The 25,467-nt window shown below is 41.9% G+C and overlaps 1 protein-coding gene across 2 annotated transcripts in view; it reads right to left on the bottom strand.

Annotated features, from left to right (window-relative positions):
* Nucleotides 1-25,467, bottom strand: part of Rnf185 (ring finger protein 185) — a 38,516-nt gene that overhangs the window by 7,129 nt on the left and 5,920 nt on the right. For both annotated transcript variants that reach the window (XM_055624173.1, XM_055624174.1), the window contains exons 2-5: nucleotides 10,169-10,389; nucleotides 6,633-6,651; nucleotides 4,300-4,412; nucleotides 2,976-3,030 (exon numbers count right to left, since the gene is read on the bottom strand). In XM_055624173.1, coding sequence (XP_055480148.1) covers nucleotides 2,976-3,030; nucleotides 4,300-4,412; nucleotides 6,633-6,651; nucleotides 10,169-10,344 — 363 coding nt within the window. In that variant the 5' untranslated portion in view covers nucleotides 10,345-10,389. The remainder of the gene's footprint in view (nucleotides 1-2,975; nucleotides 3,031-4,299; nucleotides 4,413-6,632; nucleotides 6,652-10,168; nucleotides 10,390-25,467) is intronic.

The following is a 25,467-nucleotide window of genomic DNA, read 5'->3' as shown; positions in this document are numbered from 1 at the left end:
GAAGGAAGGAAGGAAGGAAGGAAGGAAGGAAGGAAGGAAGGAAGGAAAGAAGGGAGGGAGGGAGGAAAGGAAAGGAAAAGGAAGGAAGGAAGCAAGGAACTAGACTACTAGCAGCTACAGGTGCTTATACTAGACTTGTGCCCTTGGCCACAAGGGCCAAAGCTTCTGGACTGAGGTTTCTAATTTCTTCTGGTTGCTAATGCTGCTTGAGCAAGCAGAGCCTTAGAAGGTAAAGGGCAGCTGTCTAGCAGTCAACGGCAGGACTTCATTAGCACCCAGATTGGGTTTTGGCTCTGTTTGTGCCCTGGGCAGAAACACTACACATATCTGTCCCTTAGCTACCCTTTACAGGGATTTATAAGAGGCTTAGGGGAGATCAGGCACACAAACTATTGTTTGGTTGGTTGTTTTTTGTTTTGTTTTTTTCTGTGTAACAAGAACCCTGGCTGTCGGGAACTCACTTTGTAGACCAGGCTGGCCTTGAACTCAGAGATCCTTCTGTCTCTGCCTCCCAAGGCTGGGATTAAAGGTGTGCACCACCACCACCCAGCAAAATTCTTAACATATAGTTTTTCTACAAAGTCATTCAAGAAGTGTTTACTACTGGCTAGGCAGTGGACCTGACACTCTGCCTCAAAATGCAAAAGAAAATAAAAAGTAAACAATAAAAAAACAATCCGACAGAGGTGGTGCATACCTTTAACGAAAGTACCTGAGAGGCTGAACTCAAGGCCGGCTGTATATGGAAACCTTTTCTCAAAAATAAAGACAAGAATGGCTGGAGAGGTGGCTGAATAATTAAGAGCATGGCCTGCTCTTTCAGAAACCAGAGTTCAGTTCCCAGCACCCACTCAGGCAGCTCACAATCACCTGTAACTCCAGAATCTAGGGATCCCATGTCCTTTTCTGGCCTCCACAGAGAACACCCTCACATATGCATAAATAAATGATAAAACTATTAAGAAAGCTAGAATTTGAACAAACACCCCTCTAAAACACAAGATTAAGAAAAAAACCACCATGACATTTTGAAGATTCTTTGTTTAGACTATCATGAAATATACTGCCAAAATTAAATTTGAAGCCAGTTAACAGAATAGTAAGAGGGACATAGAATTAAGTAGAGGCTGCAGACATGGCTCCATGATTAACAGCACATGCTGTTCTTGCAGAGGACCTGAGTTCAGTTCCCAGAACCATGGTGGATAGCTCAAAATGGCCTTCAATTCTAACTTCACTGGAAAATGATGCCTAGCTTCTTACAATCATGAATATACCCATTACACCCGGAATTTATAATAAAATTAAAAGAACATATGGTATATAAATGAAGAGAACTGTAGAAAGTAGTATATACTTGGTTCTAAGACTCTTAACGGTTCGGGTAAATAATTTCCTTTCAATTTTCATTAATGTTTTAAATTTTTTTATTAATTCTTCGAGGCAGTTTCATGTATTCCAAGCGGGCACTGAATTCACTAGGTAGCTATAGTGGTTTGAGTAAGAATGGCCCCTCTAGGTTCCTATTTGAAGGCCTGGGCCCCTAGTTTGGTGGAGCTGTTTGGCAAAGGTTAGGAGGTGTGGCCCTGCTGCAGGAGGTGTCACTGGAGCTGGGTTCTGGGTTTCAAAAGACTGAGACATTTCCAGTTAGCTCTCTCTGCTCCCTGCATGTAGATAAGGATGTAAGCTCAAAGCTACTGCTCCAATACCACGCCTGTCTGACTGCTACTATGTTCCTGGCCATGAGCTACATTCCTAGCCCTCATTAATATTTTAATACAAAACTGCTATTTGAAAAATGACCAATATTTTGTTTAAATGTGTACATATTTTGAGCCAGTAAGTCTAAGAATTTATTATAATAAAATAATTGTGATTCTGCACAAAACTGCTTATGTTTCAGGCAATAAGCACGTGTCCTATAATATATGCCATTACATTCGGTCTACACAACTGAACGTCAAATGCTAATTGTCATGACTATGCGCCTCAGCAACGTCTTACACTGCACTGCTAAAATTCTCCAACTCTCATGGGTACATTCCATGAAGGCATGGACCATTTGCTAGGTTAGCTGATAAATTACCACTGCCACAGTAATTACCAGAGCACATTAAGGCACTTAGTTTCTGTAGAATAGATGAACATTTAAGAATTATAAAACAATATTGTGGGGCTCAGTGGTTAAGAGCACCATCTGCTGGTCAAAAGGACCCGGGTTCAATTCCCAGCACCCACATGGCAAACAACTGTCTGTAACGCCAATTCCAATGGACCTGACACCTTCACACTAATGGACATAAAATAAAAATTAAATAAATTTAAAAAAATATTGTAGATATTTTTTAAAATTGTAAAAAAGTAAAAAAATAAAAGTAAGCCAGGCATGGTGGCCTATTGTCTATAATAGCAGCATTACATAGTCTAAGGCAGAAGGATCATGAGTTCCTGATCAACCTGGGATACGTAGTGAGACTCTATCTCAAAACTCCAATAATCAGGCTGGTAAACCAATCTGGTGGTAAGGAGCTTGTCATGAATCCTAACATGCTAAGTTCCATCTCCAGAGTCCATGAAGCAAGAGGAACTGACTCCCCAAAGTGTCCTCTCACCTCAACACATAGGACCCCCATATGCACACAACAATAATAAAGATTAATTTTTTTAAAAAATCTAAAAAATATGTAAATGCATAGTCAATAAGCACACATAACACACATGCACAGTAAAGGAAGATGAGAACATAGGCCCAAACACTTCCAGTGGCCATCTCTGGATGAGTGGTCCTAGGATTTTCCCCTGCTTGCCTCCCTGCTTGCCTCCTGTCTGTACTTTATAAATTTTCCTTTATTTTTAGAACCAAAGAGAAAAACTGCAAAGTCAACAAGAAAATTTCAAAAGCCACAGGCACACTTCTAAAAGCTTTTTCTTTTCTTTTCTTTTTTTTAGAAGCTTTTTCTTAGAATATTCCTTACCCCTCTATTTTCTGGCTCTGGCCTCTGGCCTTGAGGACGAGGAGGAGTCTTCTCTCTGAAAAGAAATGGTACAAAGTAAAGCCATGAGGAAATATTGTGAGTTTCCCCCCATGAGGACTGAACAACAAGGTTTGGGTCACTCTCCTGTTCAACATATAAAACTGTGCTGGCGTAACCAAATACTAACTCCATCTTTATTCAGGAAAAGCAGCTTGTTCTGAGGAAGCCAACAGACTGCACAGCTTTACCCTTACAACAGAGATCTTGGCCAATGGTTATGAAAAGGGGCCAGTTTTGCCCTTCCTGGGCCTACATGATATGAGCTCATGGGTGCCAGAAATCCTAACCCTGACGAAAACCAAGGAGTGATTGTCAGCTGACAGGGTTAAGGTTCAAGCTCTCTCTAATCTGCCCCAATTAACTTTAGTTTGACCTCTATTACTTTTGGGCTAGTACCCCATACTATGTTTTACTTTTGCCTCTAGGTCTCAGGCCCTCCTATCACCCATCTCAAACAGCTTGACTGAGAGTTTATTTCACATTACCTCTAGTGATGCAACTAGTACTAATATTGGTGATAGAGCCCACTCTTGAGATGATAATTTCAGGAAAGATACAACCAATCACAATATAGGGTGGAAGGATTAGTGTGTGTGATAGGGATATGGATGAGGGCAACTCACACGGAGAAGAGAGATCAAGTCAAGGAGGGGACTTTAAGGCTTTCAGAAAATATGGGCAGGAATCCAGAAAAAGCTGCAGAAGTAGGGTGGTAGTTTGAGTAGAAGGCACAGAGCAAATATAACTGGGGCAAGTATAGTAGGACAAACCCTTTAAGAGAAGTTAAGTATGTCTGGTAGCAGGAGACGTAGGGTCGGGTCAGGTGAGGTGCTAGAGAAAAGACATTTTCCTGGAAAGATCCAGGTGCCAGGTCAAAAGGGACACCTTCATCTCCATTTCTGAAATCCTAGCCCCCACAGAGCCATCCAGACTTCCTATTCCCTACCTCCCTCAACTCACTCACTGGTGCAGCAAACCTTGGGCTCCTGCTTCCTAGGCTGCAGGAAGCTTTCACAACATTGCAGAGTACCAGCCAACTGCTTGCCTGCTGGCAGATGACGCTGAACAGCTGTTTGAATAGGCCAACAAGCAGCAGCTTGGCTCCTCTGCGCTCTCAGGACCCACCCTTCCCAGGTGACTCTCATCTTGATCAAAATGCCTCAGAATCAAGCAGCCATCAGCATACACCCAGTGTTAGAGTGCTAAATGGACATGAACTGACATCCAAGTGGGGACATGGGTATCAGATGAAGTGAGTCTTTACCTGGGATCCTGTTGCCCAGTGCTGCCTCTGCCGTACAGTGGGATGACCTTGTCCCGGCTGATTCCAGCTTTGCAAACCGGACATACTTGTCTGTTAGGTCTTGTCTCCAACCACTGCAAATGAGAGAAAAACACAAGATTGGTCCAAAGCTGCCCTGTCCTCAGTCAAGTGCAATGTGTGAATGTGGAGTCAGAGTCCTTAAAGTGGAAAAGAACAGTGGGAGTAGCCTGAGTTGGGAACCTTTAGAAACCACAGTCTGATCTCTATTTCTAGCACTGACAAATATTTACCGGGGATAAAAATCAAAATCGCCTTTAAATACCAGTAATTAAACAAATTTCTTTCTCTGTTACTCTCTTGGGACTATAAACAGCACAGAAGGAGCTGCAAGCCTGAGGTCTCACAGGCAGGCTCCTGGTGTGACCAGAACCTCACTTTCAGGATCAATCATACTATCATTATCCTGTTTTTCTTTCTGTGACTTCTCATTTTTCTTAAAAATATGTGTCTTATTTTTAATCATGGCTATGTCAGTGAGGGCAAGGGCATGTGCAAACAAATATGTGTGCTCTCGGACGCCTGAGGAGGAAGCTGGAGCTGGAGTTACAGGTAGTTGGAGCATGGGGACTGGGGACTGGACTGGGTCCTCGGGAAGAGCTATACATGCTCTTAACTGCTAAGCTGTCTTTCCATCCCCAAATTCTCATTTTTATAGCATTTCTCCAACAATGGTGTAACCTGACATCAGCATTTGTATGTGTCAATCATTTTGGGGTCACTTATATGACCAGGGATTTGTGTTAAGGGATAGATAGATTTTGCTCCTTATCTAAACTTTATTCATGTTTTATTTAACTTTGCTAAAAAAAAAAAAAAAGAACAAAAATTATTTTTTAAATGTTGTACTTGTATTTTTTCCCTTTTCTTTTTGAGGCAGAGTTTCATATATTTGAAGATGATGCTCAACTTTTAATCCTCACACCTTCTGTTTCCTAAGTACAGGGATTACAGGAACATGCCACCACACCTAACTTATGACTTCTTTCTGGGCATTATAAGGTTTCTTTTCTTTACCTTTATTTATTTTTAGTACTAGAGATTAAACTCTAAGAGCACATAATAAGTATACATACTATGGATGAACTATGCCCCAGCCCCTCCATATTATTTTAGGATGTACACTGCAGCTCTAGACATGAAGATATAAAGTTTATTATATGAATAGGCAACAAAGACTCCAGGGATACAGAAATAGCAGCATTTCATGATTTTATATCCTACATTCCCCACTTGCCAATAGCTCCAAAACCTGAGTTACATGATCTTCCAGAGTTCACACCAATATATTCTGCTGTTTATTCTTCCAGGTTTGTTTGAGTCAGAATGTTCATCCCTAGTTCCCTCTTCTTTCTCCTAAAACCGAGCTTTCTAGTGCCTGCCCCCACCCCTAAGCCACCTGGCAGTGTGGTGCTGTACTTCTCTCAACCGTGGTGATGGTTATTGTGACACTCACATCCAGTTGCCAATGCCAGGCCCAGTCCTTAGTGAACACTAACTGGTTTTCATAGTAAATCAAAACAAGGAAAAAAGACTTTCCTCCTCTGCAAAAGCTGTTCACACCAAAAAGTTCATCTCTCCTCAACAATGTCAAGGTCTCAGGAAAGAGAAGTGTGTTTATAGGAAAGAAGCTACCTTTTTATTAAGTCAAGATTTATTTTTATCTTGGTGTGTGTGTGTGTGTGTGGGGTGAACCCACAGAGGTGTGGGAGCCCCTGGAGCTGGAGATCTAAGTGCTGGGAACTGAAATTGGTCCTCTGCAAGAGCAGTAAGCCTTCTTAATCACTGAGCTATCTCTCCACCTCAGAAGTTAGCTGAGGATGTGGCTTAGTTAGCAGATCAATCACATAACAAGCAGAACATCCTGGGTTCCCAGCACTACATGAAACGGGCATTGTGGCAGAAGGATTTCAAGGTCATCCTTAACTACATAATGAGTTTGAGCATATAACTTATGATACATTTGATTCTGTCTTAAAACAAACAAATTTTTAAAAAGGATCCAACATTATCAAACCCAACCCATCTGCAAACAAGTCACTGAAACACAGAAAAGTGGTGCAGCCAAGGCCACAATGGCTATTGGCAGAATCAGAACTAACTTAGGTATGAAAAGACCTCATTACATCAAAAACCTGTGGGGGCAGGTGTATAAAAAGGGCAACTGAGCCCAGAAGCAAGGGAGATTGCAGTTTCTGACAGTAGTCCCCTGAGATGAAGGCCGTCTTGTGCAACTCTAGCTGATGAAAGACAAAGTAAAATGAAGTACAGCTTACCTGATGTAAACACGGCCAACTACCAGAGTCCCCAGGGCGGCCAATCATCAGGAAGGAAAGCAGGAAGAAGGAAAAAAATGCTTCCATTAGCAGAAATACTCCATGAGTAAGGAAGGGACATCAGAAGGGGGTAACTTGGGTGCTGTAACCCCAGTAAAGCTTCATCACACGATAGGAAAAGGTAGGGAGGGCTGAACTGGGTTTGGAGGCACACATCTGTAATCCAGCACTTGAGGGGCAGGGGCAAGGGCAGGGGAGGATCAAAAGTTCAAGGTCATCCTCAACCAGCAGTGACATTGCGTTTACAGGCTACAGGAGACCCTGTCTTAAAACAATAGCAAAATGAAAAAAACAAAACAAACAAGAAAAGGCTAAAACAAGAGATTATGGACAAGACTCCAGTCTCCAGCCTGAACCCCACTAAAAAAACCCAGCCCACCCTGGCACAACTTATCCACAGGTTAGTCTTTGAGATATTATAGGCTCAGAAGGAATCCAATACAAGTCAGGTATTTCCTGCAAGAAAAGTCCGCACTGTCATGTAACGCATGACAACATGAAAGCACGCACAAATGCGTACACACACACACACACACACACACACACACACACGATATGCACCAACATCAGCAGGTTCATAGCCTCCTCAGGCTCACAAGTGATAGATGGATTCTCTATTATTTCAGATCTAATTTAACAAATTGCGCTTCTAGCAGGAAGTGGTTCAAAAGACCAGGCCTACTCAAAACACCTTTGTAATGGAAAGGATAGAGAGGCTAAATGGGAAAGAGGGTTACTTCCATCTTATAGAGCTGCTGCCTAATACCTCTTCCTTTAAACAAAAATTACTTATTTAAATACGGGGTTTCACCATGTAGCCCAGAATGGCTTCAGACTCATGATCTTCTGCCTCAGACTTCAGGGTACCAGGTTATTTTATTTGTTTATTTTTATGTGTATGAGTGTTTGATTACTTGTATGTCTATGGACCACATGTGTACCAGGTGTCCACAGAAGCCATAGGTTGTTGTATCCCCTGGGACTGGAGTTACAGATGGTTGTGAGCCACCATGTGGATGCAAACCTAGGTCCGCTGGAAGAGCAGCTAGTGCTCTTAACTACTGAGTCACCTCCTCAGTTCCCTTCCGGGTACTAGGATTACATACAGGTGTGTGCCATACCCCTGGTTCCAGTGTCTTGTTTTTCAAAGGAGGAATCCAAGGTTTAGAAACAGTTAACTTACATCAGGACTAAAAACTCTCTTTTCTTTTTTTTTAATTAATTGACTAATTTTTTAAATGTACATTGGTGTTTGACTGCATGTATCTATGTGAGGGTGTCGGATCCCCTGAAACAGGAGTTACAGACAGTTGTGAGCTGTCATTTGGGTGCTAGGAACTGAACCCAGGCCAGAAGAGCAGTCAGTGCTCTTAACGGCTGAGCCAGCTCTTCAGGCCCCTCTCTTTGTCTTTTCAATATTTAGCGCTGCATAAAAACCATGACATTATATCAGTTAAGGAAAGTTATTCAATTCCAGATTTTTAGTACTTCATTTCTATCGTAGTAAGACAGTAAATAAACAAATATCTACTACAATTAACTGTGTGGCAGCCACGGTGTCTCTCACACATCAAATGTCTTTCCAGATGAATAAAACCATGGCCTAAAAAGACAGTGCTTCTGTCAATCCCTGAAGGAGGCTAGCTTCACACAAATGCAGGATCCTAGCTATAAGAGATGCTTGTAGGTGAACCCAACAATGAGCTTCTGGCCACTGTAACCTCTCCAGAGTGGACCTCAAATCACAACAGGACTCCACCAGAGCTCCCTCAATGTTCTAGGGGAGTTTGAATAAATGACCTTCCGAGCAAAGTTTAGGATTGTATTAAAGGTGGGATTCCAGAGGCACAGTCAAGAGGAGTGCTAGAATCTTAAGATCAGGCTGACCTACACAGTGATCCTGTCTCAAAAACCAAACAAACAAAAACAATAATGAAGATTCCTTCTTTTTTTTTTTTTTTAAGATTTATTTATTTTATGTATATGAGTGTTCTATCTGCATTTACACTTGCCAGAAGAGAGAATCAGTTCACATTATAGATGGTTGTAAGCCACCATGTGGTTGCTGGGAATTGAACTCATGACCTTTGGAAGAGCAGACAGTGCTCTTAACCACTGAGCCATCTCTCCAGCCCCAAAGATTCCTTCTTATGAAGCAACTACTAGGTGTCAAAGCGGGGCTGAGTTGATGGCCTCCAGGATGTATAACCATTTCTATTGTACAGAACAGAGGAAGCTGATGGACAGAGAAGACACAGATTTGCTAAGGACTACAGCCTGGACACATACTGCTTTGAATCTGTTCTTTCCAACTCTGCCTCTATTCTCCTGTTCTTGTTGTTTTTCGAGATCCCGTTACACAGGATTTCTCTGTGTAACAGAGACCTTGTTGTCCTGGACTCACTTTGTAGACCAGGCTAGCCTCAAACTCACAGAGACCTCTGCCTCCTGACATCCAGCTGCCTCTATTCTTAATTCTGTTACTTTGGTCTATACAAAACAACATTAGGGCAAAAAAAATTTTTTTTTAAATAAAAACCTCTGTTCTAGGCTATCCATCAACAAATTTACCTTTTATATTGCTGAGAATTTAAACTCTTCCAAATACTGCTTTTTTTTCACCATATTTCTGCACAAAAACATTAATCAGCTCTATGACCCCTGAGTTTGATTATCTGGTCTAGCCCTCCACAACCATTCTTATCTCTAACACACCCAAGCACCATCCAGGATTCTGTTGAAAGGAGGCCACTAGCCTCAGATGAACTCTGAGTGTACATGCCCACCTCTGGAAATTACCTGCTCTGGTGCTGCACATACCCTTCATTTTATTTGCCTCTACGTTCAAGGTTTCTCTCTATCCTTCAAAGTTCAGCTTAACATCTCCAGAGAAAATCAACCCCCACTCAACAGCAAGGGTTTTGGTAAGCACCGAGACTAGAAGGACACTGACATCGTTGCTTCATTTTATAACATACACATAAAATACAGAACAATTGCAATCATAGCCAGCACATCCTTACTATTTGGGGTCATTTAATACTCAGAAATAAGCATGTAAAATGAGGCAGAGTGCATGTAAGCACCCTGTCTAAGGTCTTCCAGTAGGGAAGTGGCAGAGTCAAGACGTGGGCGGAAGTCTGGCTCCACCGTTCTTGCTCAAAACCAATGTGCAATACTGTCTGTAGGCTCATCACAGCAAGTAGCAGTAAATGCTCACAAAATGGCATTACTACGGGAGAGACAAGAGGATGGACAGAGTGGGAACAAGATTTGCCCAAGGTTATCCAGACCTTACAGCAATAGAGCTGAGATAGAAACTGAGGCTTCTTGTCTCTTGGGTCTGAGTATATCAGAACTCAAAATGAGTAAAACATCTTCTACTCCAAACATCTGTCCAAAGTGAAACGTCTTCCCAGGGCCATAAACTTCACACTTGGTAGGGTTCCCACAGAGAGGGCAGGAGGGGTACTCACCAGAAGAGGTGGCCACACAGGCTGATGACAGCGTCCTTGGCTGTGTCCAGGCATATGTTGCACTCAAAAGTGCTGTCCTGCCCTCCACTCTCACCAGTGCCATTGCTGCTGCCACTGGGTCCTCCTGCACTGGAATTCTCAGTGGATGCAGAGGCCGAGGGCCCCTTACTTGCCATCGTTGCCTGCCAGCAAAGCTTTCAGTGAAGATTCTCAAGACAATCCTGAAAGGCAGAAAGCATGTGACTGTCCACTGCTGCAGCTTACTTCCCCCAAATTCCAAGTCAACACCTCCATGTTCTCTCAGCTCTAAACTCTATGACTGAATTTGGGAGCAGATTTCCCAGGGACAGTAGCTGTGGGGCTATGCCCTTCTCATGAGTTGCTCAAGAACACGGCCCAAATACATCTCATAAAACACAAACTGCAAAAAAACAGAACAGCATCTGGAATGTTCTCAACAAAGTTCTCCTATATTCTCCTGAATTAACCACACAGATAATAAATATATGCTCCATTTTAATTCTGGACAATTTATGTTGCCTAGGAGAATAGAATCTACTCAAGACTGATTGGTATATGACAGAATATAAAGAAATTTCTGTGACTAAAAGATTAGGATGCTTGGAGCAGCCAGATGATGATCTTTGATGTTTTCTGCCAGCTGGATACCACTTACCTTATTTTGACTAAATTTAATCAACACGCTTAAAGTTGTCCCTCCGATACCACCCAAAGTCATCTGTACTCATGCTGTGGGCAATCCTGATCACGTCAGGAAACTGAAGCCTGAGTTAGCTACCTAGGTGACTAGTGTGGATTTGAGACCAGGCCTTCTGGCACACTATTTGTATTCACCCTACCAAATCACCACAGAAAAAGCTGGTTATCAATGGCCAGTGGAAATATATTATTGTTGACCACCACTTCTAAATCAAAGAACCAAGCAAAGACAATGAGATTCATACAAGGGACACCCAGGACTTCCGAGTGCAATTAGGAACCTGTCAGGAGCCTCATCTGGTTGCCCGCATTATCCCAGAAATTAGAAGTACTTAATATTGGATGGTTACCATAGTTAGAGAATAGCTTATACTCAGCCCAGCCTCCAGCTTGCTAGGAACCATACTTTTTCTTGGCCATGCTTTTCTCTTGTGTAAAATGACTCACCACTGAGGTACCAGAAGACTACCTTGATTTCAGCTTCCAAATAAGAGAAGATGAAGTCCCAAAAGCTGGTTTTCTCAGATCAAGAAGCCTTCCACTGCAGACTTGAAGCTTGGGGCTCATGAGCATCTCTCACTACAACAGCAGCTTAGTGACTTGAGCAGGGAGAGAGGTAGGCTCTTTGCCACTTTTTCACTCAGTTACATCATTTTACGTGATGTCCCAGAAGGGCAGCTGGCTACTCACAGTCTTGCTAGCCTCATTTCCAAGATCTTCACCATTTATAATTGTGCACGTGTGTGGTGTGTGGTGCTAGGGAGTAAATGCAGGCCCTTACACGCACCAGCTCAACAATAAGCACTCCATCACTGATATATACACATTCCCAAGCACCAGTGTTTTATTGTTTGTTTAAAAAAAAATCCTTTTTGAGAGTTACATCATTTTATGTGTCCAACTGTTTTGCCTACAGGTATTTATGTATATCTATATATACCCAGAGGTCAGAAGAAGATATCAGGTCCCCTGGAACTGGAGTTAAGGATGGTTGCAGCCACCATTTGGGTGCAGGGAACAGAACTCAGGTCCTGTACAAGAGCATCAAGCAAGCACTCTTAACCACTGAGCCATCTCCTCAGTCACTTGCTTGTTGAAAAAAAAAATGTTTTAAAATTAAGAACTAGCTTGGTATGGTGACACATGCCTGTAATATCAGTCACTGTGTTACATGACTGTGTCACATGATACACGCCTGCACTACCAGTCAATATTCTGGACATTCAGGGAATTGACAACTGAGAAAAAAAAAATCAGCCAAGCTGACCAAAAACAAAAACACATTTTACTTGGAAGTGTTTTTTTGTTGTTTTGTTTTGCTTTACATCCAAGGCTACATACAAAAACTCCGTCTCAAAAATCCCCCCTCCCCGAAAAGCGTCTTAGAAATGCATGTTTAAACTGTTAAAGGATTAGAGATTTTATCACTTGATTTCAGAAAGTATGTCTTGTAAAAAATTGATTGGGGGCCAGTAAGAGAGGTCAGCTGGTAAAGGCACTTGACAGTCTGAGTTTGATTTCTGGAACCACATGGTAGAACCAACTGCAGTAATTTGTGTATGACCCCACACACCACACAAAAATAAATAAGTAAACATAGTTTAAAAATGAAAAAAGAAATTAATTGGGTACAGTCTCAGTCTCTGAGTAATGTGAGGAAAGGAGCATTGTACAGTAAGGCAGAGGTTAACAATGTTTCCAAGGTCAATTCCCATCTGGGGTGGCCTGTCCAGCCTGGTCCACAGGTTTATCTGGAGAAATAAATGTTGAAGGTCTAAAGAACAAAGGCCTGCCTGTTCCATTTTGTGCCTCAAACTAATGCTCATTTGTTTTATTTTTCCTTGGGTAATTTTGTTGGGTAAAACTGTATTATGAAACTTTTACAAAATTACTATCTGGGCTGGAGAAATGTCTCAGTCAGTAAAGGGCTACTATGTGAGCACTAAAGCCTGAATTTGATACATAGAACCCTCATAAAAAAACCTCAGGCACTGGGATACATTTGTAATCCCAACGCTGAGAGGGATTCCTGGAGCTTGCTGGCTAGCCAACAAAGCAAGATAGATAGCTCCTGAGGAAGAACACTCACATATACATGTATGTACACAGTAAGAATATTTATTAAAGAATAGGATGTTTGGGATTTACTTTAAAATATTCCAGAATGAAGCTCTGGAGATGGTTCAGTCAACAGAGTGCTTCTTGTTCAAATTTGAAGATCTAAGCTTGGGCCCCTAGGACCCATGTGAAAAGCAAGGTGGTATACACCTGTAATCTCAGGGAGGCAGAGGCAGGTGGATCTCTGTGAGTTTGAGGACAGCCTGGTCTATAAATCGGGAGTCCATGACAGCTACACAGAGAAACCTTGTTTCCAACCCCACCTCAAAAGCCAGGTGGGGTGGGGTTGTCCCAGTATGGCAGATCCCTAGAGTTCACTGGCCAGACTAGTCAGTCTAGCTGGAGCTGTGAGTTCCAGGCTCAGTGAGAGACCCTGCCTCAAAAAAAGGAAGTGGAGAATGAATGAGGTAGACAGTCAACTCTAGCCTCCACATTCATGCAATGTGTATATAGGTGTACAAACACACACACATATACTCTCTCTCTCTCTCTCTCTCGATAGAGGCTGGGGGCATGAAAGCTGAAACAAGAAAAAAACAAGTTGGCTAATAGAAACAAATAATGTGTTAGGATTATGTAGTATTCTATTTTTTTATGTGCAGTTTTGAAACTTCCCGTAATAAAAAGAATTTTTAAAAAGTCAACTGTCAAAAAGTATATTTATGAACTTCTTTTTAGTTAAAATTTACACATGCAAACACACACAAAATGTCTAGAAGGCAATATTAATCTATCAATTACTTCTGATATTAAGAGGACTAGGAACTTTGAACTTTTATATTCTTATCCCATTTTAACGTTTTATAACAAGCCTGTTATTACTTTTACAATAAGTTTTTGACAAGGAAGCTGTAAAATGTGTGTATATTTTGTTACAAGTATAAATATAAATTTTAGGAAGTCTTTAAAATTTTTTTTATCCTTTATTTTTATTTTATGTGCATTAGTCTGTTGCCTTTATGTGTATGTCCGTGTGCCCACATGCATGCAGTACCTGCAGAGGCCAAAAGAGGGTGTTGGATCCTCTGGGACATGAGGTAGAAATGGTTGTAAGCTACATACCAGCTGCTGGAAATTGAACTCAGATCCTCTGAAAGAGCAGCAAGTGTTCTTAACCATTGTGCTATCTCTCCAGCCCCCAGAAAATCTTTAGAGGTGAAAAAATATACCTATCTATATATCTAAGTCTCTAGATATGAGCTTGGTAATAATGACATATTTCTTAAATCCTTCAAAGTTATATAATTAATATTAAAAGTTTTAATTTTAGACAAGGGTCTTATTGTGCATCCCTGGCTGTCCAGGAACTGCCCAGACTCAAACTCATAGACCCAACTGCCTCTGCCTCCCCAGCACTGGATTAAAGGTGTGTACAACCATACCCAGCTGTGGCACATTTTTAATATGTTGCTTTTGAAATCAGACCAGTATAGCAGTACCCCTGATTTCTACATTTTTCCCAATCCTAAAAAGCTTTAAGTTCAAGCTTTAACTCTGATACTTACTGGCCATGGTTTAAATTTCTTTTCTCTGGAACTGGACATGTAGACCAGTTTGCAGAGTGCCTGCCTACAATGCATGAAACACTGGGTCTGATTTCTAGCACCACCTAACATCAGGGATGTATAATTACAGACCTATAATTCCAAAACTTGGGAGGTAGAAGCAGAGGATTGGAAGCTCAAGGATATTCCTGGCTACCCATAAGTATGAGGTCAACTCAGGTATATGAAATCTTATCTCAATAACTAAATTGACTAATTAATTTCCTTTGTACCCTGAAAAGTAAGTACAGGGCTACCCAGATCAGAGATCTGGAAGGCAAACCAATGTGGGAGGGGCTATTGCCACAGATGCACCACTTATGATAAACCCATCCTACCTGAATCCAACAAGGCTCTGTCTGCATGGTTCCTGCTACCACTCACAGGCATGTGGGAAAAACTGGGATAAAGACAAGTGTTAAAAGCCAGGCGCAGTGGTGCACATCTGTAATCTCAGCACTCAGGGAAGCAGAGGCAGGTGGATCTCTCAGAGTTTGAGGCTAGCCTGGTCTACAAAGTGGGTCCAGGACAGCTTAACCTACACAGAGAAACCCTGTCTCAAAAGACAAAACAAAACAAAAGACAGGTGTTAAGGTGGAATAGTCAGGAGACAGCAACAGAGCAGCTCAGAGTTTGGAGGGTGCAGCAGCCATGCAGCAGGTCAGATACTGGGACAGGCTTACACATGCTAACTCTGAACAGATCACATCACTCTTATCCTAATTCTCTTCCCTGGGCCTCATCCTGGTAGGCACTCAGATAACTGCTGAATGAGTGGGTACAAATATGCATGACTGGTTTTGGTCACCAGCTATGCTGGCTGCTCACAAAGCCTCTGCAATTCTGGGTTCCAAAGCCACATACTCATCTCTGAATCTTTCCTCTACCTCCTCCCTAACCCCAAGTCTAAGAAGAGATGAGTAGCATCCCTTTGGGGCCATCTACTGAGCACCTACAGAACAAAAGAATGTAGCCATAGCCTCATGGGTCCTGTGGGACTGTGACAGTGGTCAGATAATATAGGTCCTAGTTGGCTCAGACACTAGACTTCTTATTAGATTAAGAAGGAAATAGGGCCTGAGCATTGCTGGGCTGCTAAACTCAATCTTGGTCCCTATAGAGCCTACAGACTCTGACCTCACCAATGTAGCCACCTCACTGGGGCTAGTCTGAAACTTCTGGGCTTAAGTGATCCTTCTACCTCAACTTCCTCAGTGCTGGGACTAGAGGCATGTACCACTGTCCCCAGCCATTTTCACCCTTCACCTGAAGCATACTGCAGTTTCTGATTTACCTATTACTGCTTCTGATCCTGTCTCCGTTTTACACATAAGCACATCAAGCCAGGGAGGTTAAAGGACTGGCCTAAGGCTAGGTTACCATACAGAGCCAAATTCGGAGTTTCCAACACAATATCAACACATTTTACATTCTTATAGACAGTTGTGAGCTGCAGTATGGGTGTTTGGAACCGAACCTGAGTCTTCTGGAAGAAAAGCAAGTGCAAGTTATCATAAAAGCATCTCTCCAGACCCACTCTACATTTAAATTTTTATTTTTATTTTATTTTATATATTTTCCCTGCATGTCTGTCTGTGCAACACCTGTATGCCTGGTGCCTACAGAGGACAGAAGAGAGCATGAACTGCCATATGGGTGGTAGGGAATCAAACCTGAGTCTCCCCAAGAGAGGCCAGCGTTCTTAATCCCTGAGCCAGCTCTCCAGCCACACCACTCTACTTTTTTTTTTTTTAATAGCATCTCATTATGTAGCCCTTGGCCTGGAACTTACAATGTAGACCAGCCTGGCTCCAACTACATTCTTATATGCTATCTCATTAAAATTTTGCTTTATGAGATAAGATGTACAGTCTTTGCCCCAAACTCACTGCTATAACTTTTGTGCCTTCTGAATGAAATATGGAGCAAACTTATCATTCATTCACCCATTCATGCAGCTAACAATTCTCTACTGACAACTACATCCACATTTGTTGCCATCAAGGGGAAACTTCACAAAGAAGAACAGTACCAAGCTGAGGTTCTGGAGTTTAGCAGAAGAGCTAAAAGGCATGGGTTAAATTAAAGAATCCTCAATAAGGGCTCCGTCAAACTCACCTGAGCTGTGCTGTTATTCCTAAAAACAAACAAACAAACAAACAAACAAACAAGAACACACAGCACCTCTGTGATGGCTCTTTTTACGTTAAAAAAAAAAGCTAATCAAAGCCATCTAATCAAAGAGAACCTAAATTGAGAAAATGCCTCCAAAACAGGCTGAAGGAACCCCTGAGGGCATTTGTCTCAATTAATGAATAATATAGGAGGGTCCGGCCCCTCGTGGATGGTGCCTCCTCTGGGGCAGGTGGTCCTGTGTCCTATAAGAAAGCAGTCAGAGCTAGTTCCAAGGCCTTTGTTTCTGTTCCTGCCTCATCTTTCTTCAATGGTGGACTGTGATAAGAAAATGAAGCAAAATAAACCTTTCACTCTCCAAGTTGCTTTTTGGTCATGGTGCTTCATCACAGGGGAAAAACAAACAAACCAAAACCCTAAGACAACCTTTTACTAATACCTGACTCAGAGACCCTCCTTAGTGAATTTTTCTTATCCTAAAATGATTCTCAATGATGGAACCAATTTCAGAAACCCAGTTCTAGAAAGGGAAGAACTCTACTAAAAGCAAGCAGCAACATCAGCACAACAGTTTTTGAGAGGGATGGTACATAACCTGTTCTTCAGAATGTTCAACCTTCATTGTACTGACTGTAGAAATGTTAGATTTATTGGAATGGTGGCCAGATTCAGTGGCCCATGCCTATAATCTCAGCACCTGGGGGACTGAGTCAGGAGACTCATAAATTGGGAGCACCGTTTGGGATTCACAGTGATTTCAAATCAAAGCTAGCCTAGGCTAGACAGAGAAACCCAGTGCCGTAAAACAAACAAGAACAAAAAATAAAGAAAAATTAACTAGGGTGAGGTTAACTATGCTGCAATCTCAGACTAGTCCTCACTCTGGGATATAAATGATCACTTAAAGTAAACAAGCGCACACCTAGTTTTGAAGGTACTTCTTTGAGATGTCTAGGGTGACTGAAGTAGAGACTACGGCAGATTTACAATACTCAATAATAAGGAATGCAGAGCTAAAAGGTGACCAAGTGAGTATCCTCAATTCTCTGGTTTGAAAACCCACTCCCCCCCACCCCCCAGGAATTGAACAGTGAGAGAATATAAGAGTTGAATATCCTTGTAGCAACCATCATGAACTGACTCCCATTCTAGTGTTCAGCTCTAGAGAAATGTATGCATTTTTGGAATCCATCATCTGTGTTCCCTTTTTTTTTGTTTGTTTTTTGAGACAGGATTTCTTGGTGTAGACCTGGTTGTCCTGAAATTGCTCTGTAGACCAGGCTGGCCTTGAGGAGCTAGGATTAAAGGCATGGGCAACCACATCCAGTTTATGTGTTCCTTCTAAATGCCCCACCCTCAGTTTCTGAGGATAAAACACAGGTCTTGGGCATGTCAGGAAAGCACTCTACACCTATATTTCTACTCCTATACCCCCTTTTAACTCTAAAAATTCCCAGGCCAGGATATACATAAGTATAAAAGATGCTAATCTTCATTATGAGAATTGTTCACGTGGCACATACTCGTTCACGTGCGAGCTTTCTGTGAGGAGCCTTGGCATATCTGCGTCTGTCTAAACTGATGCTTAGGCTACTGATGGAGATGAGACTAGCATTCCATTAAATGTCACACTCAAAGAAGGATGCTGTGGGAAGAAATAAGGGGTCGAGTGGAACTTGGGACACATTAACTAACTGTAAAATCCAAGAGCCTAAATGGTGTTTAAGTCCCAAGTAGCCCTCAAGAAACTTGGCCCCAAATACAGGACCAAAGACATGAATGATGTTTTAGGTCCAGAAGGACAGAGAAGGCTAAGAAGATGCCTTCTCTTCCTGGGGGCTGCACTGGTCCTGTTCTTTGGTCCTTGCAATCTCCCTATTTACTCAACCTCCTCTACCTTCTAAGCTTTATAAAAAAGATCTCATTATTGCCAGGCATTCAGGTTACAGAGTTACAGAGGTTTCAGCCTAAGGGTGACAATAACAAGTAAACCAACAAAACAACCCAGTCTGCTTAACACTGACAGGTGTGCAGAGCTTGTGAGGGCAGAGTACAGACAGCACAGACAGGTTACAATCCACTGTGCCAAATTCAATGGAGAAGGAGCCTAGGGCATGGTAAGGTAGCAAGAGCTAGTCCTTAGATTCCCCATAGCCCTTCAGCCTTGGCCTGCTTACTCGTATTCCAAATTGGGGTCCATAATCTGAACAACCCACCCAACCTTCCAAAATGCCCATGATTTTAATGATTCTCTTCTTACCCAGCTCCCTCCCTCTCCTTAATTAAGTAAATTGGTACAACCAAATGGTAGGTTTTACTATGTGATGCAATACTACCCATTATACTATCTTTTATTTTGCTTTGTTTTGAGACAGAATCTTGCTGTGTCACCCTGGTTGGCCTGGAACTTGCAATGATCCTCCTGTCTTTGCCTCTTTAGTACTAGGATTATAAGCATGTGCCACTAGAGCCAGCCCATCACACTTCATTTAAAATGGAGATAAGGAGCATCTGAGGAGATATCTCAACTGATAGAGTATTTGCTTCCAAATATGAGGACCTTAGTTTGATCTCTAGAAACCATATAAAAATGTTGGGCATAGTGGTACAATACATGTCATCCCTGCACTGAGGAAGTCAAGACAGAAGGATTGCAGAGGCTCTCTGGCCAGGTAGTCTAGCCTACATAGTGAGCTGCAGACTGATGAGAGTTCTTGTCTCAAAGGAGGTGAACTGTATTCCTGAGAATGACTTCCAAGCTTGTTCTATAGCCTCCACATGCAAGCACATACATCTATACACACAGGTACACGCATATGCATGTACACACATGTGCGCACATCCATGAACACTAAAAAACAAACAAACAAGTTTTATTCTGTGATGTTGAGCTGTCTAGGGCCTCACACATGGAAAAAAGTACTTTGCCACTGAGCTGAGTTCCTAGTCCTCCCTTATACCATTCTGGTCTGTTAAACATATATTTCCACAGAGATTTTACTTACATGAAAATTTTACTTATATGATATAATGTTAAGTGGAAAAAGCAAGATACAAAATTGTATACAAAGAGCTGGTGTGGGGCTGGAGAGATGGATTAGAGGTTAAGAACACTCGCTGCTCTTCCAGAGGACCTGGGTTCAATTCCTGGCACCAACATGGCAGCTCACAACTGTCTGTAACTCCAGTTACAGTAGATCCAACACCTTCACACAGAGATAGATGAAGACAAAACACCAATGCACATGAAATTTAAAAAAAAAATCGTTAAACAAACAAACAAAAACAAAGAATTGGTGTAAAATCACAAATCTATAAGCTCAGCACTTGGGAGGCTGGAGCATGAGTTTGAGACCAGTCTGTAAAAAGCCCTGTGTCATAAAACAAAGTTGTATACAAAGTCAGACATGATGGCATATGCCTGTAAGCTCACAACTCTTAAAAGGTAGAAGCCCTTTAATCCCAGTACTCAGTGAGGTAGAGGGAGGCAGATCTCTGTGAGTTCGAGGCCAGCCTGGTCTACAAAGCAAGTCCAGGACAGCCAGGGCTACACAGAGAAACCCTGTCTCGAAAAACTAAAAACAAAATAAAAATAAAAAATAAAAAAAGAAAGAGAAAGAAACAAAGAAAGAAAACGGAATGCTAAAGCACTGGTTGCTCTTTTAGAGAAGGAGGTTCAATTCCCACCACCCATATATTGACTCAGAGATCTGGTGCCTTTTTTTCTGGCCTCTGAAGGCACTGCATACAAGTGGTGCACAGATATACATTTAGGCAAATACTCATCCACATAAAATAAAAATAAAAATCTCAGAAAATTTTTTTGAAACAGGGTCTCACCATGGTAGTCCTGGCTGGCCTTGAACTCACAGAGGTTCATATGCCTCTGTCTCCCAAGTGCTAGAATGAAAGATATGCATCACCACACCTAGTTAAAGATTTTTTAAATTACATTTTAATTGCATGTATAAGATTCTATTTTATATATGGGAGTCTATGCCAGGACATGCAGGGGAAAGTGAGAAGACAGCTTTTGGGAGTCAGTTTTTTCCTTTTACCATATGGGTGTGGAGGACTGAACTCAGGTCATCAGGCATGACCTTTACCAGCTTAGTCATCTTGATCGCCACAGGGTTCCCCCCGCCCATACTCACTTGTACTTTCTACTTTGTTCACAGTAAATACTATGTTTGGATTTTTTGTTTACATTTATTTGAGTATGTATTAGTATGTGTGGGTACACCTGCCACAAGTAACTTGTGGAGGTCAGCATTTTCTCCCCCAATCATATGAGACACAGGGATTGAATCCAGGTCATCAAGCGTGGCGGTATGTACCTTCACCCGCTGATCCATCTCAACAGCCCACATATGATTAATATTCAGAAAAATAAGGGAATTCATTCAAAGTCCTATACTATATTTCAACAGAGGACAAAAAGGAAAACAAGCAGACTAAGAATCATTCACATGAAATTGTGAATGCCTTAGTATATTTCTCTTAGAAATGTTAGGGGTATTTTTGTTGTTTGTTTGATTTTTGAAACAGGTCTCACTAGTAGCCCTAGCTATCCTGGAACTCAAAACATAAACCAGACTAAATCTCTTATAGAAATCTATCTGCCTAGGATTAAGGGCATGCACTGCTACATCTGGCAAATTTTAGTACCATGCGCGCGTGCGCGCGCGCGCGCACACACACGCACGCGCACACACACACACACACACACACACACACACTTTTTATTTTTTCAAGACAAGGATTCTCTGTTTAGCCCTGGCTATCCTGGAACTTGCTCTGTAGACCAGGCTGGCCTCGAACTCAAAGAGATCCGTTTGCCTCTGCCTCCTAAGCACCGGCTTTTCTGTTTTTGTTTTTTCAAAGATGTATTTAATATGTAGACAATGTTCTGTCTGCATGTATACCTACACGCCAGAAGAGGGCACCAGATCTCATCATAGATGGTTGTGAGCCACCAAGTGGCTGCTGGGAATTGAACTCAGGACCTCTGGAGGAGCAGAGGGCCAGTGCTCTTAACCTCTGAGCCATCTCTCCTGGGGCCCCAACTGCTGGGTTTAAAGGCATGTGCCACCACCGCCTAGCCAACACATATTTTTTTAGATTAATTTTATGTGGATGAGTATTTTGCCTGTATGTGTGTCCTTGTACTACGTGTGCCTCTTGTGCCCAAGGAGGTCAAAAGAGGGTGTCAGATCCCCTATGACTAAAGTTACAGATGGTTGTGGGCCACCACGTGAGTTCTGGGAATCAAGCCCAGAACTGCAAGATCAAGTGCTGCTCAAGAGTCTGAATAACTCAAAACATTTTTTTTTTAATTGAAAGGAAATAATGGCTGGAGAATGGCTCAACGGTAGAGAGCTTTCACAGCATGAAAGAGGCCCTGTGTTCAATCCCTAGTATTGCAAAAATAAACAAGTAAATACAAATTTTTAAAATGCATGGCACAGAGACATCTGATAGCCTTGAGTGTGAATTTCAGTTCTCACTTATTCTGTAATTTTTCACAAGTTATCTCTTCTCCGTCCATGCTTGTCTGTAGCCTGGGTCATTATTACCTTCTGTACAGGATAGTTGGCACAATCAGAAAACAGTAAGGGGGCTCTCTCCAGGTAAGGCGTTCACCTCTTATCATAGGGCTGCTAATGCTCTGCTAATCTTTTCCATATGAATTACTTCAACTAATCTTCACATCTGCCTTGAGGCAAACACTACAACACTGTTAGCATTTTCTAGGATGTAACATTAGGCTCAGTAGTTAGGTCACTTGCCCGTGCCAAGGTTGGTCACAGAACCAGTCAGCGGCAAAGCTTTGCAACCTCAAGTCAAGTCACATGGGTAACATATGTGACCTGTGCCTGGGTACTAACTCATGTTTGTCCCAGCTGCCAGATGCATTACTCAGAACAAGGCTTGGCACCCAGAACACCTCATAAATGTGAACGGCTTGTCAAAGCTGATGTCCAATAGCAAACAGACTGCACTACTCAATACAAGCCAATCTAGTCAACTAAAGTTTTGAAAATCAGTATAAAAAGAGCAGTGGTTGTTTCTGAGACCTAGAACTATTATATAGCCGACTCATGCCTTGTTTTTCAAGCACTGCTTCAAATGTTTTTGGTAGGGGTGGGAGGTGGTAGGATGGAACCCAGGACCTCTAAAAGATAGACAAGTACTCTCACTTAGCCACACTCCCAGCCTTGGTCCAGACTCTGAAACAGACAACAGGGATTTCATGGATCTACAACCAGAAAACTGTCAAGGTTGGCATCTGTGACTGGTGTGTGTGTGTGTGTGTGTGTGTGTGTGTGTGTATGTGTGTGTGTGTGCGTGTGTGTCCGTCCACACCAAAGACTGCACTCTTACAAGATCCAGTTTCTAAGTTCAACAGCAAACCTGACAGGGAGACGTTATCAAAATAATATGTGAATCAGTAACAGGAATTTGACAACTTTAACTCATCAATACAGCTAAGCAATGATGCACTAAAGAAAAGCTCTTCAGCTTGGGAGAGCTTCCAGTTAAAAGCTGTCAATAAAAAAAGCATTTAGAGCCATAGGGCTTGGGCCAAGGCTCATCTTTGCCCCTCACCTGCAGACAGTGATGATTGCTCCTGCCCTCCTTTTGCTACAAGAAAAGTTTGTAGAGTAAGGGAATATTTTCCTGCTATTATGATGCAAGTCAGTAAAACCTCATTAATCAGATTTTCCCTGGAGTAGAGGTAAAGGCCTCTAAAATACTCTGAAGTATTAAAGAAGAATGAATGAATTGACAAGAACTAGCCAATTAAAAAGAAAACTTTCAGCTGGGTGCGGTGGTGCATGCCTGTAATCCAGCACTCAGGGAGGCAGAGGCAGGAAGATCTCTTTGAGTCTGAGGCCAGCCTGGTCTACATAGTAAGTCCAGGACAGCCAGTGCTACAAAGAGAGAAACCCTGTGTGTGTGGGGGGGGGGGGGGGGGAAATTTTCTAAGAGCTTAATACCACAAAGAAAATACCTGACAAAACAATGATCTCATTTTTGTTTTCAACAGGAGTTCTTGAAGAACTGTGATCAAAAACAATAAAGCTAGAGATAAGGAGACAAATCAGTTGGTAAAGTGCTTGCTTTGTGAGCATGACAGGTTAAATCTCCAGCAATGCTCCCGTTCACTCACACAAAAGCAAGCTGGGCATGATGCCAGGTGGAGGCAAGAAAGAGAAATACCAGGTCACACTGGCTCCCCAGTTTTACCTTCACAGTAAGTCTCAGGTCAGTGAGACTTTCAGAGGAAACAAAGATAAATGGTACCTGAGGAGTGGTGCCTGAAGTTGCCCTCTGGTCGTCAAACACACATGTACATGAGCACCTGTGCACATAGGCATATACACACATACACAAAATAAAGCCAGGTATCATTTGGAAAAATCTATAACATCAACTTTTATAATCAGGCTTATACCCTAAAGCTTTCTCTATTAGTTGTGTTTACTGTTAGCAGTTTGTCAAACATTTAGAAAATGCCAACTCAATGATAAAAAATAAACCTGTCACAATCTGTTTCCTGGGCCCCAAGGAGTCTATGGTCACATCAGAACTTAACATTAGGTAACAATAACAAATTTCCTCACACTGCAATGCATTTTGGACCACCTTCATATTCAAAGAGCTGTCCATCTGTACAGACCCACCATGCCCACAACAGCAGCCACTTCTGGGGAACAGCTGGTGGAATGGGAATTACCTACCAGACACTAAAGAGACCATCATGGGAATCAACCTGCAACTAGTCCTACAATAGAAGAACCAGCTCCGACCAATAACAACAGAAACCCAGATTCAGTGTGTCCCAAAGGTCACCTGGAGGACAAGGCTTAACACTTCAGTACCCTGTGTGCACCAACAGAATGAAGAGATGGACCCATGTCTTATCAGCAGATGTAGTAGAAAGTGAAAAGTCCTGGAGAGAAACAGTGATGATACTTCTACAGTATCAATGTTCTTAAAAAGTGGCTAAGATGGCAATTTATTACATGCATCATAGTATTATATAAAAAAAAAAAAAAACAAGCTGGGGATAGGCATGTGGCTTAGTTGGTAGAGTGCTGGGTTCAGCCCCTGCCATTGCATAAACCAAGAATGGTGGCACATATCTATAATCCCAGCACTCAGGAGTTTGAGGCCCATCCATCTCAAAAGGACAGGAAATACTTTTATTTCCATGAAAAGTCACATATTGTGTGAACAGAAAATACCTGAAACAACCAAAGTCATAGAGACAAGATACTAGAAGTTACTAAGATTTAGGGGTGGACAAACAGCAAGTTACTGCTGTTATAAATTAAAATCTGATAAATAAGATTTTTATAAATAAAAATCTGTTAATCATACAGAGTTTCTATGTGAGGTGACAAAGATGTCTTACATAGATGGTGATAACTGTCACATAATATTATAAACGTATTTAATAGCAATAACTTGGATAAGTAAGTGGTTACACTTTACATATATTTTATCACAATAAAAAAGGGCTTCTGTTTTGTTTTTTTAAAATCTGTTCTCAGTACTAGAGAGGTGCCTCAGGAGTTAAGAGAACATACCACTCTTGCAAAAGATCTAGGTTCCGTTCCTAGCACCCATGATAGGTAGATCAGAACCAACTGCCCAGCCTCCGGGTACTGTGCACACACATGCACACCAGCAGAGTTAACAAATAACATAAAGAAATCTTCAAGAAAGAAAAGAAAGAAAGAAAGAAAGAAAGAAAGAAAGAAAGAAAGAAAGAAA

The sequence above is a fragment of the Psammomys obesus genome, unplaced genomic scaffold, assembly GCF_907164565.1.
Source record: "Psammomys obesus unplaced genomic scaffold, mPsaObe1.curated_primary_1811, whole genome shotgun sequence".
NCBI classification, from domain to species: Eukaryota; Metazoa; Chordata; class Mammalia; order Rodentia; family Muridae; genus Psammomys; species Psammomys obesus.
This window is presented reverse-complemented; position numbering and strand designations above follow the sequence as displayed.